The 17043-nt window shown below is 41.4% G+C and overlaps 3 protein-coding genes across 10 annotated transcripts; 2 read left to right on the top strand and 1 right to left on the bottom strand.

Annotated features, from left to right (window-relative positions):
- The first annotated feature begins 1266 nt into the window (after positions 1–1266).
- Positions 1267–5910, top strand: tmem221 (transmembrane protein 221). Its single transcript, XM_021586079.2, has 3 exons — positions 1267–1966; positions 2506–2591; positions 3813–5910. Exons 1-3 carry the CDS (start codon positions 1671–1673, stop codon positions 4343–4345), a joined length of 915 nt encoding a protein of 304 aa, XP_021441754.2. The 5' UTR covers positions 1267–1670; the 3' UTR covers positions 4346–5910.
- borcs8 (BLOC-1 related complex subunit 8) lies at positions 2382–10739 on the bottom strand. 7 transcript variants are annotated; one of them, XR_002471004.2, is made up of 6 exons: positions 10408–10739; positions 10146–10258; positions 9903–9967; positions 5482–5589; positions 4968–5133; positions 2382–3605 (listed from the first exon to the last, which is right to left on the bottom strand). XR_002471004.2 is itself a non-coding variant. In XM_021586643.2 (6 exons), the coding sequence occupies exons 1-5, from the start codon at positions 10520–10522 to the stop codon at positions 5064–5066; spliced, it is 471 nt and encodes a 156-aa protein (XP_021442318.2). In that variant the 5' UTR covers positions 10523–10690; the 3' UTR covers positions 2382–3605; positions 5042–5063. The 7 variants fall into 7 exon arrangements, 5 of the variants coding, with proteins under 5 accessions (XP_021442318.2, XP_021442378.2, XP_021442077.1 ...); XR_002471008.2 differs by having other exon boundaries at positions 2382–3602; XM_021586643.2 differs by having other exon boundaries at positions 5042–5133; positions 10408–10690.
- A 46-nt stretch (positions 10740–10785) lies between these two features.
- rfxank (regulatory factor X-associated ankyrin-containing protein) lies at positions 10786–14093 on the top strand. 2 transcript variants are annotated; one of them, XM_021586194.2, is made up of 9 exons: positions 10786–10914; positions 11116–11244; positions 11438–11560; positions 11836–11901; positions 12036–12136; positions 12241–12366; positions 12469–12535; positions 12655–12735; positions 12863–14093. In XM_021586194.2, the coding sequence occupies exons 2-9, from the start codon at positions 11121–11123 to the stop codon at positions 12913–12915; spliced, it is 741 nt and encodes a 246-aa protein (XP_021441869.2). In that variant the 5' UTR covers positions 10786–10914; positions 11116–11120; the 3' UTR covers positions 12916–14093. The 2 variants fall into 2 exon arrangements, with proteins under 2 accessions (XP_021441869.2, XP_036823141.1); XM_036967246.1 differs by lacking the exon at positions 11116–11244 and having other exon boundaries at positions 10817–10914.
- The last annotated feature ends 2950 nt before the right edge of the window (positions 14094–17043 follow it).

Genomic DNA, 17043 nt, shown 5'->3' with positions numbered 1-17043 from the left:
AGGACGACGACTTCGCAGATGAGCTACCCTGAGACGGCTTCTGACAGTTTGTGCAGAAATTCTTTGTTTGTGAAAACCCACAGTTTCATCAACTGTCCGGGTGGCTGGTCTCAAGATGCTCTCGCAGATGAAAAAGCTGGATGTGGAGGTCCTGGGCTGGCTGGCATGTGGTCTGTGGTTGTGAGGCCGGTTGTGCATTCTGCCAAATTCTCTTAAACGACATTTGAGGCGGCTTATGGTATAGAAATTAACATTAAATTATCTGCCAATAGCTCTGGTGGACATTCCTGCAGTAAGTTAGCTACCTCAAAACGTAAGACATCTGTGGCATTGTGTTGTAACAAAAGTGAAAAAGGTACACCTGTGTAATGATCATGCTGTTTATCAGCTTCTTGATATGCCACACCTGTCAGGTGGATTAGTTATCTTGGCAAAGGAGTAATGCTCACTAACAGGGATGTAAACAAATTTGTGCACAACATTTGAGAGAAATAATATTTTTGTGCAGTATAGAACATTTCTAGGATAGTTTAATTCAGCTCATGAAATCAACACTTTACATGTTGCATTGATATTTTGATTAAGTGTACAATAACAGGTCAATGGTGAAATGAATTACGTTTCCTAAAGAAGCCAAACATGAAAGGTGGGTGAGTGAATGCACAGGGCAGTAGCCTCAAATCAACAGAGCAACAGCAGTGCGCTCTCTGGGTAAACAGTGTGTGTTTCCAAGGCAACCACTGAAAAGTTAATTGGATTCAAAGAGGGAGATTTCGGGGAGAATGAATGAGAGGGCAGGACACCCCATTTCAAATTCCCAGGACCTCTTGGGGCGTTGCACAATCGCGAGCTGATGGCATTGCGTCATCTTTTGGCAATTACAGACGCTCGTGCATGATAAGCGAAACAATAACTAATGTAGACACTTTTAGTTTGATTATTTTCAGGAGGCTACTATTGATTAATTAAACAAACAATGCTTAATTAAAGAGCTATTGAGAACTAAAGAATGTATCTTGATGGATCCTTATTCATTTTAATAGCATGTCTGCACCACAAATATGACTGTGGCCTAGTCAACCCAACATAAATAAAAACCAAGTCATAATATACAAATAAAAATATTTGTTTTCTGGAGCATGGTTTCTTCATATGTAAAATGTATTTGAGGTTTAAATTCAATGCGCACTACTGCAATTGTGTTAACGTTCCCAAAATGCCTTCATGCCGGTGTAATTCATGTTTTGCAAGGGAAAGTGAATAGTTTCTAACTTGTATAAATTTGTATAGTTTCCCCCCGGCTGTGGACTGCTTCGGACGAGCACATCAACGCATTGTTCCGGAGAATCCAAGTGAAAAGTCCATTGTTGTTGCGAAGTTTTTAATCTGGGGATTTAAAGAACATCACATGCTCGGCTGGGGGAGTGGGTGCTCGCGCACAATACGCAAATAACACTCTAATTCCATGATCGGACTCTAAATCACAGGTTTCTTACCTTTTCCTATTCAAAACATTTTTCTACACTTAAAACTACATTTTATGTTAGTTTGAAGCCTTTGGAAAAGAGGACCGCAAGAAGGATCCGGAGGATAAAGTGGATTCCCACCGCGATAACTTTTTCCAAGGAAGACAAGTGCGTCGACGTCAGTCCGTGATTTATTACCCAAATATGACGGTTTACAGCCAGCGGTCTTTGATGGTCCTTGCTTTATTAGGGATCCTATCAGGGATTATGTCTCTGCTATCGGTCAATCTGATTTTCCATTTACAAACACAACAGATTGCTGTGAAGGAATCTCCCCCCACCATCTCCATCGTGCCAACTAATGTTTGGGCAGTGCTGATGCCAGTGTCTACAGTGCTTTCTGCTCTGTCTCTCACGCTCAATTTGAGCTCTGTCGTGGTCTGCCTTCTGCACAGCTACTTTACAACCGAGATATGCAGAGGAGAAGATGATACTGAAAGGTAAATCCATCAACACACCTATACTTAGGATGCTATTTGTTGTAGGCTAACATCAGTGATACACCAGTAGTTTATTTGGTTGAATAATGTGCTTTAATTAGCCTATATTAATGTTTGACATTGATAGAAATTAAAGAATACTACATTCTTATACATTCATAACTTTCAGTGTGCAGAGGCTGCTTAAATGACCGACCCCTATCTCTAAACTTGGTATGAATCCTGGACAAACAATAGCATTTCCTCATTATGCACCCAGTGCACGGCCCCTGGCCTCAGTGGCCCTGCTCTTTCCCACTTTGGCTTATAAATGTACTTTAATTTAGCTTCTGTGCACTCCAGTGCAAGTAATGACAAAGCATTCTGTTTAAAACGATCGATTTTGAGCAGAAAAGTATCCCACATGATAGAACAATTATGGACAGAAGGCCTAATTGCAACCTTGAATTGATTTATTTTGGTCTAAATACATAATTTAGCACTTTCCACAAATAGTATGGTCATGTAGCTGATTGCATTTGCTTCATTTCCTCCCACAGAGCAGACTGGTTCCTATTGGATAGCCGAGCTGTCCGACATGTGGCCATCGGACTATTTTGCCTTGGGGTTTCAGTATACTTAGCAGGTAAGACCAACAAATAACGGTAAGGCCTAGTTAATGACCAGAACATATTGTGGAACAAAGCAATCTGCATCCAGCTGGTCTTAACACGTGTCACCCAAAACTCATTGGCAAAATCAAAAGTAACAAACTGCTACATATTTGGTAGCATTATGTACACAGTAGTCAGCCCACATAACTCTATTCCACATCAAGTAACTCCCAAAAGCAATAAAATCAGATTTAAAAAAGACAAATACACCTTATGGAACAGTGAGGACTGAAGCGTCACACACACATGGGTACATATGTACACACACAGGTACCCGACACACATATATGCGCACACACACACACACACACACACCTGGATAGTGTGTTGCATTAGAGTAGTGGCCTGCAGAGAGACAGTTAATATGTTGTAACATTTATTTTAATGTTTAAAATTATATTCTAATATATATTACTGCATTTATTTTTTGCTGGATCCCAAGAAGTGTAGCTGTTGCTTTGGCAGCAGCTAATGGGGTTCCATAATAAATACAAATGAACCTCACGTGCAAGCTTTTAAATTAATCTGCTTTAGCTAAATTATCAGACATTACATACGTTTAGACCAACGGCTAAACAATTAACAGCTTCTACCAAATAGTTGTGATCCTAGAAAGGAAAACTTAATTTAGATTCCTACAGATATTTTCCAGTTAATTTGCAGCAGAGGCAAAAGTCACTACTTTCAGAGTCCCTCCAATTGATTGATACACAAGGCCCAAAATAATGACTTTGACATGTTAATGCATGTCCTGGCAAAGCAAAGCTGCTGGCTTTCCATTCCATTGAGTCTCTTGTTGAGGTGGTGGGGGCAGGGCACCATTGTGATGGTAGGGTGAATGACCTCCTGACCCCACATCTCCCTTTCAGAGGGAACTTAGCCAGAGCCTCACTGCAATGCCACAATGTCGTCATCATCATCATGTCCCAGAGCTGTGTTTCTCTCCTCCTTCCTTCAGCACTCTTGGGTCTGTGGTTCTTCTCCTGCTGAGAGATGTCCAATATAGTAAAATAGGTCAAAAACACAACCGTGGCAATGCACTACATTAGTTATCCACCCCAGGGAGAAAAAGGGATCTGAAAAGTGATCTTTCTTACAGTGTATAGACTCATCTTTCTGTACCGGTCACTGTGTCCATCTCCCCCTCTTACTCTGTTTATCTTTCTCTCTCTATCCCTCTCTCTCTGCTGCAGCTATGTCCATCTACATGCTGCTGGTGTTTGAGGTAGAGACAGGCATAGCGAGCGCATGCGTACTGGCCTCGGGCATCCTGATTCTGCTGATGATCGTGATTCACTCCCTGGTCAAAGCCGCCCGTACCGCCCAACACTACCGCGGTGGGGAACACACTGACACCTTGTACCAGAACCAGCACGGTGGGAGCACCCCTGCCGCCCGGCAAGGCAAGCTCCAAGACGGGGAAAAACCCAGGAGGCACCGCAACAACTCCCAACTCCACCGGCATTTGTCCTACCCCCCTCCCTGCACCGACCCTAAGCAGCATCACCAGCATCAGTACTCCCCATCCCACAGCCCTCAGAGCCACAGCAGTGACAAGGAGGGCTACAGTAGCGGTGGAAGTGGTTCTAGAATGCACAGGACCCTGTCAACAGAGTCAGGGCTGCTGCAGTCTCCATCTAAGCCCTGGAATGGCATTAACAATGAGATGCGGAGCGTGCTGGCCCGCAAGTCAGGAGCCTCCAGTAAAGACTCTACTCTGGTGTAACCTGACCTACAAAGTCTTAGCAGTTAGTACATTCCTAACCAACCATCAAACGTTCCGAAGAATACAGTATGGATAGAAAATATCTGAAGCTATTTAAAAGCTCTGAGCTATCCCTTCATGATCCAAGCACCACTAATACTATTACTGTACATTTCAATACAGACATACAGTGAAACTGTCATTTTAATACACCTTTCCTAACATCTCGTTCCCTTATTGCCTTTGTATTGACTTTTTACACAGAAACCATCACTATTAAACCCTCTAGAATGTTTACGTACTGGTATTCCAATGGAAAATGTTAGTAACTTATAGCTACAGCTAATGCTATAGTTGCTACGTGATTATACAATTTAACAAGTGGCAGAGAAATGCTTTATATTTTCAAAGTTGTTTGGTAAAGACCAAAAGGTGGTCTTTGAAATATATTGCCAAAACTGTATATTACACAATGTGTAGATAAATTTGGTAGTGTTTAGTCTGCATACTGTGAAACAAACATAAGTCATAACTTTGAATAAAGGTTGTGAGTATGTTGATACAAAACACTGTGTAAAAAATAAAGTGGAGCATTTTAAGTAAACCAGTATTAGCACATTCAGCTTCATTCTAGTGCACTTACTTGAAAGTCAAGAGAGTGCCTAGAAGTCCTTGAGTCCAAGTATAGCTTTGAGTGATGCCTGAGGAACGACTAACCTTGGACAGCGTCTTCCAGAGGTCAGGAGGAAGTGGATGGGGGATGTGGTGGAGTGGCAGGGGGAATGGGAGAGGGGGTCGCTTCATGTGCGCTGCATGCATGTGCCAATGGAGGGAAATAATAAAGTAAACAGAACTGAGACACAAAAATGGCAAATAAAATAATGCAAAGAAAGGATGATTGCACAGGAAAATAACTACAAACAATAAATGGTGGCCCACGTCTATGAAAAAGTTACCTTGGCTTTCACTCAAAAGGAGTTCATAAGCCTCATCAACTCCACCCTTGAGCAGGGAGATTGTGTTTTTTCTCCTCAGCAGTGATGAGTGGGTTGTGGGCAATCAGACAAATGAAGGATACAGTGTTGTTACTGTGTAAAGGACACAGTGTTATTATGGTTTCCCAGAGCCAAAGTGAGTGGTTGTTTACTGCCTCTTACCTGCGCCCCTGGGAGGTGCTGATCTGTTCCTTCATGCTGATGGCTTGACGAAGGAGGCCATCGATGCTTTTGAAGTACAGGCTGCTGTTTGTCATGCTTTTCACTGCACTGGAAATGAAAATATGAATGTGTGTTAACAAATACAACATTGAATTGCCGATCAATGTTTTCAATATAATTAAAATCCTAAACAGTAGACTTTAGACCATGACTCCAATTCCATCGCATAACTTTGGGTCATTGGACACCCCCTTTAGCCTTGTGGGAAATGCCCTGGCACTGCCCGATGCACCTGGCTGTGTTGAGTAACACTTGCCTAATAAATCTGACTTTTATACCAATTCTTGGTATACAGTCTGAAACAAAGCACTGCAAAATCGTAGAGTTTAATGACAAGCCAGAATGTTGAATAAATTACATTTGAACTTTACCAGTTGTCTGTGTGGTTGGTCCTTCAGCTGCTCGAAATTTTAAACAAAATATCCACAGAAAAGTATTGTTTCCCCAACTTTTTAGAGCACCGGTACAACACAATTTATATCACCTGGGGCGGCAGGGTAGCCTAGTGGTTAGAGCGTTGGACTAGTAACCGGAAAGTTGCGAGTTCAAACCCCCGAGCTGACAAGGTACAAATCTGTCGTTCTGCCCCTGAACAGGCAGTTAACCCACTGTTCCCAGGCCGTCATTGAAAATAAGAATTTGTTCTTAACTGACTTGCCTGGTTAAATAAAGGTAAAATAAAAATAAATAAAATAAAAACATGCGCAAGTCCATGTACAGTTGAAGTCAGAAGTTTACATACACTTAGATTGGAGTTTTTCAACCACTCCACAAATTTATTGTTAACAAACTATAGTTTTGGCAAGTCAGGGAGGACATCTACTTTGTGCATGACAACTAATTTTTCCATTTTTTATTTTTTTTTTACAGACAGATTATTTCACTTATAAATCACTGTATCACAATTCCAGTGGGTCAAAAGTTTACATACACTAAGTTGACTGTGCCTTTAGCTTGGAAAATTCCAGAAAATGATGTCATGGCTTTAGAATCTTCTGATTGACTGAAATGATGTCAATTAGCCTATTGGAGGTGTACCTGTGGATGTTTTTCAAGGCCTACCTTCAAACTCAGTGCCTCTTTGCTTGACATCATGGGAAAGATCAAAAGAAATCAGCCAAGACCTCATAAAAAAATTGTAGACCTCCACAAGTCTGGTTCATCCTTGGGAGCAATTTCCAAATGGCTGAAGGTACCAAGTATGCATATGCAAGTATGAACAGCATGCAACCACGCAGCCATCATACCGCTCAGGAAGGAGACACGTTCTGTCTCCTAGAGATTAATATACTTTGGTGCGAAAAAGTGCAAATCAATCCCAGAACAACAGCAAAGGACCTTCTGAATATGCTGGAGGAAATAGGTACAAAGGTATCTATATCCACATGAAAAACGAGTCCTATAAAGACATAACCTGAAAGGCCGCTCAGCAAGGAAGAAGCCACTGCTCCAAAACCCCCATTAAAAAGCCAGACTACGGTTTGCAACTGCACATGGGGACAAAGATCGTACTTTTTGGAGAAATGTCCTCTGGTCTGATGATACAAAAATATAACTGTTTGGCCATAATGACCATTGTTATGTTTGGAGGAAAAAGGGGGGGGGGGCTTGCAAGTCGACGAACACCATCCCAACCGTGAAGCACGGGAGTGGCAGCATCATGTTGTGGGGGTGCTTTGCTGCAGGAGAGACTGGTGCACTTCACAAAATAGATGGAATCATGAGGCAGGAAAATTATGTGGATATATTGAAGCAACATCTCAAGACATCAGTCAGGAAGTTAAAGCTTGGTCGCAAATGGGTCTTCCAAATGATCAATGGGGCGGCAGCGTAGCCTAGTGGTTAGAGCGTTGGACTAGTAACCGGAAGGTTGCGAGTTCAAACCCCCGAGCTGACAAGGTACAAATCTGTCGTTCTGCCCCTGAACAGGCAGTTAACCCACTGTTCCCAGGCCGTCATTGAAAATAAGAATTTGTTCTTAACTGACTTGCCTGGTTAAATAAAGGTAAAATAAAAAAAATAAAAAAAAAATAAAAAAAAATGACCCCAAGCATTCTTCCAAAGATTTGGCAAAATGGCTTAAGGACAACAAAGTCAAGGTATTGGAGTGCCATCACAAAGCTTTGACCTCAATCCTATAGAAAATTTGTGGGCAGAACTGAGAAAGCGTGTGCGAGCAAGGAGGCCTACAAACCTGACTCAGTTACACCAGCTCTGTCAGGAGGAATGGGCCAAAATTCACCCAATTTATTGTGGGAAGTTTGTGGAAGGCTACCCGAAACACTTGACCAAAGTGAAACAATTTAAAGGCAATGCTACCAAATACTAATTGAATGTATGTAAACTTCTGACCCACTGGATATGTGATGAAATAAATAAAAGCTGAAATAAATAATTCTCTCTACTATTATTCTGACATTTCACATTCTATAAATAAAGTGGTGATCCTAACCAATTTTTACTAGGATTAAATGTCAGGAATTGTGAAAAACTGAGTTTAAATGTTTTTGGCTAAGGTGTATGTAAACTTCCGACTTTGTAAACACCTGTTAGTATGCATGCATCGCGTGCATGTACTTCCGTCTTGTGCACCTGCCTTCGTTCATGAGCAAACATCCGGATTGCAACACATCGACCTGCGTTTAGGCCCTCTAACTCTTTTCTATTTTTACCAGTGACCTGCCACTGGCATTAAACATAGCATGTGTGCCCATGTATGCTGATGATTCAACCACATACACATCAGCAACCATAGCTAATGAAGTCACTGAAAACCTTTAAAAGTTGCAGTCTGTTTTGGAATGGGTGGCCAGTAATATACTGGTCCTGAACATCAAAACTAAAAGCACTGTATTTGGTACAAATCATTCCCTAAGTTCTAGACCTCAGCTGAATCTGGTAATGAATGGTGTAGCTGTTGAACAAGTTGAGACTAAATTACTTAGTGTTATTTTAGATTGTAAACTGTCAAGGTCAAAACATAGATTAAATGGTTGTAAAGATGGGGAGAGGTCTGTCCGTAATAAAGAGATGCTCTGCTTTTTTGACACCACACTCCAAAAAGTCCTGCGGGCTCTAGTTTGATCTAATCTTGATTATTGTCCAGTTATATGGTGAAGTCCTGCAAAGAAAGACCTAGTTAAGCTGCAGCTGGCCCAGAACAGAGTGGCATGTCTTGCCCCTCTTTGTAATCAGAGGTCTAATATTAATACTATTCATGCTCTCTTGGCTAAGAGTTAAGGAAAGAACACGTCACTACTTTTTTTTTGTTGTTATAACAAACATTAATGTGTTGGTAATTCCAAATGGTTTGCATAGTCAACTTACACACAGGTCTGGTACACACAATTTCCCCCACCAGACATGCCACCAGGGGTCTTTTCACAGTCCCCAGGACCAAAACAATTTAAAGGAAATGTACAGTATTATACAGAGCCACAAGTGCATGGAATTCCCTTCCATTTTATATAGCACAACTGAACAGCAAACCTGGTATCACGGCACAACAACTCTCCCCATGTGACCTACTTGTGTGTATGTACTGATATGTATGTGTAACTAAGATTGACGCACACACACACACACTACATGTTGTTTTTAAATGCATGTCAATTGTAAAGTCTTTTGTCTGTAATGTCTTTTTTGTTATGTGTCGGACCCAAGTAAGACCTGAACTGCTTTATTACAGCCAGGCGCAACTTTGTTAAAATGCGTATTTGAAATATTCTCTCTCATTGGTATATTCTCTCTCATTGTTTCTAAAACCGTATCACAAGCGAGGATTATTAACATTTCTATTCGTTAAAACAAAGTGTCAGAATTGTAGTTCACATGGAGCCAGCTGTGGTCCATACCTTCAGCTGAGAACCCAAAAGGGGGTTGACTCGCAGTTCTATTAAAATTACACAGAAGTCACTGGACGAAGGCGTTTTCTGTACAAGAGAGTTTTGTTAAGACACCTGACGCTTGGTCTGAACATTAACACACATCACTTGCGGTACAGGTTTGGAAGCATAAGGACCTTATCTTTCATATCAGCGAGAAATACTTAAATTGATACACACCTTTAAATGGTTCCCACACGGCCATATCTCCATGTTACTGCGCATGTTTACGACAGACAGAGGGTCCACCTGTGCTAATTAGCTATCTAGCATGCTCCAAACACCAGTTTGTAACAGAAGAAGGCCACCAAAAACATGTTGTCACTGAAAAATACTGTTGGCTGCAACTGTGATTAAGCCAGTTAAAACAGTGTAGAGTAAGTGTATTTGTGATGCGAAATGAAAGTAAAGGACTTTATGTTTCTAGAACCGTATCGCAATTGAGGCTCCTTAAGAGTACATCTTGGGCTAGATTACCTGCATGCATATTCCACAGTGTAGATTGCTCCTTGGCTTTGCTCCTCCCAGCTCTGCATATCTGTCTGGAAGAGATGATCAGAGAATAATATTATGAATTACGTTACTGCAAAAGTAGCTACCGGTATACATTTAGTTTTTAGACAGCCCATTATAGCTACTGTAAAGTAACAAAACTACATTTATTCTCCTTAGCAAGTTAATATGTAGCTAAACTGCTTTGGATTCACTAACGTTACTTACTTTGTGTTGTACTAGCTCTGGGAGGGACCTTCTAACGTGTTCTTGCAGTCGATAAAGAGCCACTGATGGCTCGTTAGCCAACACGTACATGTTTTCCGTGAATTTGTCAGTCACTGCAGAGATAAACATATAATAATATATACTGTTACGAGAAATAGTTACGTTAGCTGTTTAGCTAATGCAGCTACTAGCTAAGGTTAGCTAGTTGGTGATGACAGTTGACTTTAGCAAACAATTGTACTATAAAGTATTCGCTAATTACCTCTTTTAACTTTCAGTTGCATCTCCTGGTCCTCCATCTTATACACAGTAAACGATCTACAATTAAATATTTGCAAGGGTTTAATTCGTGTTAAAGCGTTATCAAAAATAAACATGCAGTTTCCGTGTTACTGTCATGCGCATCACAAATCATGTTCGGAATGCAACACGAATAAAAAATGAGCTCCTAGATATTTATTCTCTCGACATATCTCGCGTTTACTGGTGAATTGAACAATTATCGTAGATAAAATCAGTCAAACAATTTCATACATTACACATGCACACATTCAAAAACACTTAATTGGATAAAGTTATTTATAAGCAATGTAATGAATGGATGGACAGTTCGGGCGGCTTACCATTATCAATTGCATCATGGGATTTTGTAAATAAACTCACTTTCAGTTTTGATATCAGGAAGTTGGAGTGAAGAATAAAACATTGATGTTGCTATTTTATCCGATATTGTGAGCTGGACATATAAACCATTGCTTGCGACATAAAGGTAAAAATGAATCTATTTATAATGTTCCATTGAGACTTTCCTATTTTGCAAGAGCTGATGTGGAATGGTATTCCATCATTTCAGCTTTGAAAAGTAAGAGATAGTGAGATAATCATAGACATTTGTTCCATATTTGTTCTATTGACTTCTGTTGGCTAAAGCTAATCTATATAGTAATATATATCTCTACTTTGATTCAAGAGACCATGGATGGCACAGATGGTGTTGAGATACCAGATCTTGCAGCCAGTTTACACATATTCTCAGATGACCTAGCATTGGAATCCACTACATGTCTATCAGGGGAGGCCAGAGGAGAGTGGTTAAATGGTATGACTGTCAGTCCTACAACTCTTTGCTGGTTTTGCATGGTCTATAGGCTTTCTCATACAGTAATCACACTTGTCCATTTGTCTGCAGTGAATGTGTCAACACCATTTTCAGTTTGCATAAAGTCTCAAATGATTATAGGCATTGGGGTATGCAAATGTGATGAAATATCTGTATTGCTCCTTGCTACCAGGTGTGATGGTGCCTACAGAGAACATGGGTGTGGATGAGGAGGAGAGCCTGTTGAAATACTCCACCACCCTCACGAATAGGCAGCGTGGGAACGAGGTCACAGTCAGACCAGCTACTTTAGACAGTAAGTATGTCTGTCTGAACTCAGAAAACACAATCAACTCTTTGTTTATGGCAAATTACCTTAAACACTACTGTGTATGCACTCTCATTCATAATCTATTAGATAATGCACAGGAATGTTACAGGAATGACCCTAAAATATCTCTGTGGTTTTATGTACACTGTATATGTATATTCCTGTGTATTTGTATATAACTGAGGGAGGTATATTATGCATATCATTTAGTATATGGACAATGAAATGTACAAAACACTGACCCTTTGATGTCTCATCAGTTCTGTCCATCCACCAGCTAGCTGCCCAGGGGGAGGTCTTACAGGTGTCCACACACCTGAGCAAAGGTGAGAAATGTCCATATCCACTTACCAATAGTGCAAAGAGTAGAACTTGCCTGACTTGTGTAGTATTGTGGAACCAGCATGATGACTTGTAGGCAGTGTCCTGTGTAAAATTAAAATGTTTGTTGACCTTGCAGACAGTTCATTATTAAACCGGCAGGATGAACGGGGCTTAACTCCTCTCATGTGGGCAGCAGCGTTTGGAGAGAAAGCCATGGTGGATTTCCTCCTGGAAAACGTTTGTGATATTTCTAGACCCTTGTTAATTTAATTCAATGTTTAGTCATAAACAGGGTGGTGGTTGATTATAACCTGTGTGGCTGCTATGACCTTGTGTCTTAGGGGGCAGATCCTAGTACGATAGCATGGGAACGGGAGAGTGCCTTGACCCTGGCGAGCTCAGGAGGCTATGCAGTCATAGTGAAACGTCTTCTTGAACATGGAGTAGATATCAATGCTTATGACTGGGTAAGGGTGTAAATTAGGATTCTTGATTTCTTCAGAAATATCACACATCAGTCTTCAATATGTTTTTGGGTGATTTAATTAATGGGATGTTGTATGTTTAAGAATGGTGGTACTCCTCTCCTTTACGCTGTTAGAGGGAACCATGTAAGGTGTGCTGAGGCCCTCTTAGGTACGTTGCCTCATACCCCTGCACACAGGTCATTTTAATTAATGATCTCCAAAACCAAAATACTGTAGTCATCTCAAAGTGGCACAAATACATATGATGGTCTTATGATTGTAATTCAGATAAAGGGGCAGACATGAACATTGAGGCAGATTCTGGGTATAGTCCAATGGCCTTAGCTGTTGCCCTCGGACACAAACAAGGTAAGCACCCTCTCTAATCTGTCATCTTCAACAACAAAAAAGTTGTACTTTTTTTTTTACACTTCCCTGGCAAAAGTAAATCATGTAATCAAGTAAAAAAAGTTTTGTAAATCATGTGTTGTTTCAGTCCAAAAGGTGTTAGAGGACCATATTCTGAAACTCCTGAAGAAAAAAGCATGACACCAGCTAAGGGCACCAGGATGTGGTTAGAGAGGACGTTGTGCTGAACAGAGGATCACCTGCTGGCATCAGTGGTGAGGTGGTTGACCAAAACACTGAAGCCACAAAAGGCGGTTGGTTGGTAGTGAAGACACTTGGAACGGAAGCTCCAACGTTAAGGGACACTGTGGTTCTTATCTTGTACATTTATTCAACATGTTTTTTATATTATGGAAATGCTTATATTTCTTTTTTTTTGGGGGGGGGGGGCAAACTATCTTTAAATATCTATTTAAAAAAACTGGAGGTTTTGCACCAATGGATAGTAAACAAATGTTCAAAAACAAAATGCATACACATTTTACGATGTTCATTTGGAATGGGAAATCAAATGCACAGCACAAGCATTTGAATATGCAGGTGGTTGCATGACCTTAAAGCCTGGAAAGCTGCAATAAAATCCAGATTCTTTGTCTGAGCCAAATCCTCCCTTTTCCCTTGTTGTTTGTGTGCGCAAGCAGGTAACCAACTTAAAATGTCCTCACCAAAAGCAGTCAGATATGGTTCCCATTCAAAACAATTGATTTGGGGTGGTAGTCTTCCAGCAGTCATGTTATTCAATGGCACTATACCCTCTCGTTCCCTATATGTCTCTCCCTCTCTCACACAGAAACAGAAATGTCACAAAGCTCTTTCCCCCAGGATGTCCAAGGAGTAAACAATTATTCTGCCAAAGAAGTCGGCACTGTTCTCAAACACTATTTGTAGCTTGTGCACCGTGGGGACCTCCTGGATGGGAAATCTGGGGGTGTGGAGTTAAGAACCAGATAAGCAGAGGAGTAATGAAAGAGAACGGCACAGAACAATGTTAATTGAAAGCTGCTCTGTAGCTACTATGCATTAAAATCAACATTTCTGTATTACAGTATTTAGGTCCAGGCATAACTTTTCTGTACTATTACAACTCATTTAAGCAATTATTACAACTAAGACTAGTGTCCTGTCCAGGCGGTGCAGTTCTACATCAAGCTCCCTCACATTTGAATTACAAGGCCATTCTGTCTCGAACAAGACTTACTACAACTAATTTGAACTGGTATGATTTTAGAGACATTTAATAATACATTGAAGAATATTTGTAGTGAGCTGCTGTCTTCTGGGTAAAAATCTATGATTTTAGCCAAGTCTCCATCTTTTGGGCATCTTGACGGGAACACAAGTGAAAGCCTTTTCAGGATCATTGACAGTCTGTCTCTTTTTATTTTTATTTTACATATGACGTGTTATAGCATAGTATGACAATGAATCATTGAAAATAATACCTTAATAATAAATAATTTGGTGAGAACTTATTTGTCCTTGTCACGTTCTGACCTTTATTTCCTTTGTTTTGTATTTATTTAGTATGGTCAGGGCGTGAGTTGGGTGGGCAGTCTATGTTTGATTTTCTATGATTTGGGGATTTCTATGTTTCGGCCTAGTATGGTTCTCAATCAGAGGCAGGTGTCATTAGTTGTCTCTGATTGAGAATCATACTTAGGTAGCCGGGGTTTCACTGTGTGTTTGTGGGTGATTGTTCCTGTCTCTGTGTTATCACCAGATAGGACTGTTTTGGGTTTTCACGTTTCTTGTTTTTGTATTCAGTTGTTCATGTGTACATTTACGTATTAAAAGAACCATGGACACTTACCACGCCGCATTTTGGTCCTCTGATCCTTTTTGCCTCTCCTCTTCGGAAGAAGAGGAGGAAATCCCTTACGGTCCTATTTCACATGTGAATTGTTCTTCATGGTGGTACACTGACCAAAGGAGTTATGGGTGTGTGTGTGTGTATATATATTTAACACCTTCCAATCCACGTTTTACCTGAAAAGCCACCTTGGAACTGCACCTTTAATTCTGAAACTCTGAAGGACTGTGGGAATTCCAGAGTAACTCACTGAGAATCGCCCTGTAAAAAGTTAACATAAAGTGGGTTAGTCTGCTGCAGGCTTTCACCTCACCTTTTGTGTGGTGTGGTGTAGTGTGCACACACACAGTATTCGGAAAGTATTCAGACCCCTTAACTTTTTCCACATTTTGTTACAGGCTTAAAAATAGATTAAAATAGATTTTTTTTAAGACTAAATGTTCCTCATCAATCTAAACACAATAGCCCATAATGACAAAGCAAAAACTGTTTAGACATTTTTACTTTGTTGAAGCACCTTTGAGTTTCTCCTATTCTTCTTTGCAGATCCTCTTAAGCGCTGTCAGGTTGGATGGGGAGCATCACTGCACAGCTATTTTCAGGTCTCTCCATAGATGTTCGATCGGGTTCAAGTCCGGACATTCTGAGACTTGTCCCAAAGCCACTACTGCGCTGTCTTAGCAGTGTGCTTAGGGTCATTGTCCTGTTGGAAGGTGAACCTTCGCCCCAATCTGAGGTCCTGGGTGCTCTGGAGCAGGTTGTCATCAAGGATCTCTCTGTACTTTGCTCCGTTCATCTTTCCCTCGAATTAGTCTAGTCTCCCAGTCCCTGCAGCTGAAAAACGTCCCCACAGCATGATACCGTCACCATGCTTCACCAAATCAAATCAAATCAAATTTTATTTGTCACATACACATGGTTAGCAGATGTTAATGCGAGTGTAGCGAAATGCTTGTGCTTCTAGTTCCGACAATGCAGTAATAACAAGTAATCTAACTAACAATTCCAAAACTACTGTCTTGTACACAGTGTAAGAGGATAAAGAATATGTACATAAGGATATATGAATGAGTGATGGTACAGAGCAGCATAGGCAAGATACAGTAGATGGTATCGAGTACAGTATGTACAAATGAGATGAGTATGTAAACAAAGTGGCATAGTTTAAAGTGGCTAGTGATACATGTATTACATAAGGATACAGTCGATGATATAGAGTACAGTATATACGTATGCATATGAGATGAATAATGTAGGGTAAATAACATTATATAAGGTAGCATTGTTTAAAGTGGCTAGTGATATATTTACATAATTTCCCATCAATTCCCATTATTAAAGTGGCTGGAGTTGAGTCAGTGTCAGTGTGTTGGCAGCAGCCACTCAGTGTTAGTGGTGGCTGTTTAACAGTCTGATGGCCTTGAGATAGAAGCTGTTTTTCAGTCTCTCGGTCCCAGCTTTGATGCACCTGTACTGACCTCGCCTTCTGGATGATAGCGGGGTGAACAGGCAGTGGCTCGGGTGGTTGATGTCCTTGATGATCTTTATGGCCTTCCTGTGACATCGGGTGGTGTAGGTGTCCTGGAGGGCAGGTAGTTTGCCCCCGGTGATGCGTTGTGCAGACCTCACTACCCTCTGGAGAGCCTTACGGTTGAGGGCGGTGCAGTTGCCATACCAGGCGGTGATACAGCCCGCCAGGATGCTCTCGATTGTGCATCTGTAGAAGTTTGTGAGTGCTTTTGGTGACAAGCCGAATTTCTTCAGCCTCCTGAGGTTGAAGAGGCGCTGCTGCGCCTTCTTCACGATGCTGTCTGTGTGAGTGGACCAATTCAGTTTGTCTGTGATGTGTATGCCGAGGAACTTCAAACTTGCTACCCTCTCCACTACTGTTCCATCGATGTGGATAGGGGGGTGTTCCCTCTGCTGTTTCCTGAAGTCCACAATCATCTCCTTAGTTTTGTTGACGTTGAGTGTGAGGTTATTTTCCTGACACCACACTCTGAGGGCCCTCACCTCCTCCCTGTAGGCCGTCTCGTCGTTGTTGGTAATCAAGCCTACCACTGTTGTGTCGTCCGCAAACTTGATGATTGAGTTGGAGGCGTGCGTGGCCACGCAGTCGTGGGTGAACAGGGAGTACAGGAGAGGGCTCAGAACGCACCCTTGTGGGGCCCCAGTGTTGAGGATCAGCGGGGAGGAGATGTTGTTGCCTACCCTCACCACCTGGGGGCGGCCCGTCAGGAAGTCCCGTACCCAGTTGCACAGGGCGGGGTCGAGACCCAGGGTCTCGAGCTTGATGACGAGCATGGAGGGTACTATGGTGTTGAATGCCGAGCTGTAGTCGATGAACAGCATTCTCACATAGGTATTCCTCTTGTCCAGATGGGTTAGGGCAGTGTGCAGTGTGGTTGAGATTGCATCGTCTGTGGACCTATTTGGGCGGTAAGCAAATTGGAGTGGGT

The sequence above is a fragment of the Oncorhynchus mykiss genome, chromosome 1, assembly GCF_013265735.2.
Source record: "Oncorhynchus mykiss isolate Arlee chromosome 1, USDA_OmykA_1.1, whole genome shotgun sequence".
Taxonomy (NCBI): Eukaryota; Metazoa; Chordata; class Actinopteri; order Salmoniformes; family Salmonidae; genus Oncorhynchus; species Oncorhynchus mykiss.
This window is presented reverse-complemented; position numbering and strand designations above follow the sequence as displayed.

What these genes read in the sequence shown, in the direction of transcription:
- tmem221 (XM_021586079.2), top strand. Translation starts at nt 1,671, where the DNA reads ATGACGGTTTACAGCCAGCGGTCTTTGATGGTCCTTGCTTTATTAGGG. An exon ending in GGAGAAGATGATACTGAAAG is followed by an intron (nt 1,967 to 2,505) that starts GTAAATCCATCA and finishes TTCCTCCCACAG; the next exon opens with AGCAGACTGGTTCCTATTGG. An exon ending in GGTTTCAGTATACTTAGCAG is followed by an intron (nt 2,592 to 3,812) that starts GTAAGACCAACA and finishes TCTCTGCTGCAG; the next exon opens with CTATGTCCATCTACATGCTG.
- rfxank (XM_021586194.2), top strand. Translation starts at nt 11,121, where the DNA reads ATGGATGGCACAGATGGTGTTGAGATACCAGATCTTGCAGCCAGTTTA. An exon ending in ATATCAATGCTTATGACTGG is followed by an intron (nt 12,367 to 12,468) that starts GTAAGGGTGTAA and finishes TGTATGTTTAAG; the next exon opens with AATGGTGGTACTCCTCTCCT. An exon ending in TGCCCTCGGACACAAACAAG is followed by an intron (nt 12,736 to 12,862) that starts GTAAGCACCCTC and finishes GTGTTGTTTCAG; the next exon opens with TCCAAAAGGTGTTAGAGGAC.
- borcs8 (XM_021586643.2), bottom strand. Translation starts at nt 10,522, where the DNA reads ATGTTTATTTTTGATAACGCTTTAACACGAATTAAACCCTTGCAAATA. An exon ending in GCAACTGAAAGTTAAAAGAG is followed by an intron (nt 10,259 to 10,407) that starts GTAATTAGCGAA and finishes TTATCTCTGCAG; the next exon opens with TGACTGACAAATTCACGGAA. An exon ending in AGCACCTCCCAGGGGCGCAG is followed by an intron (nt 5,134 to 5,481) that starts GTAAGAGGCAGT and finishes ACATGCATGCAG; the next exon opens with CGCACATGAAGCGACCCCCT.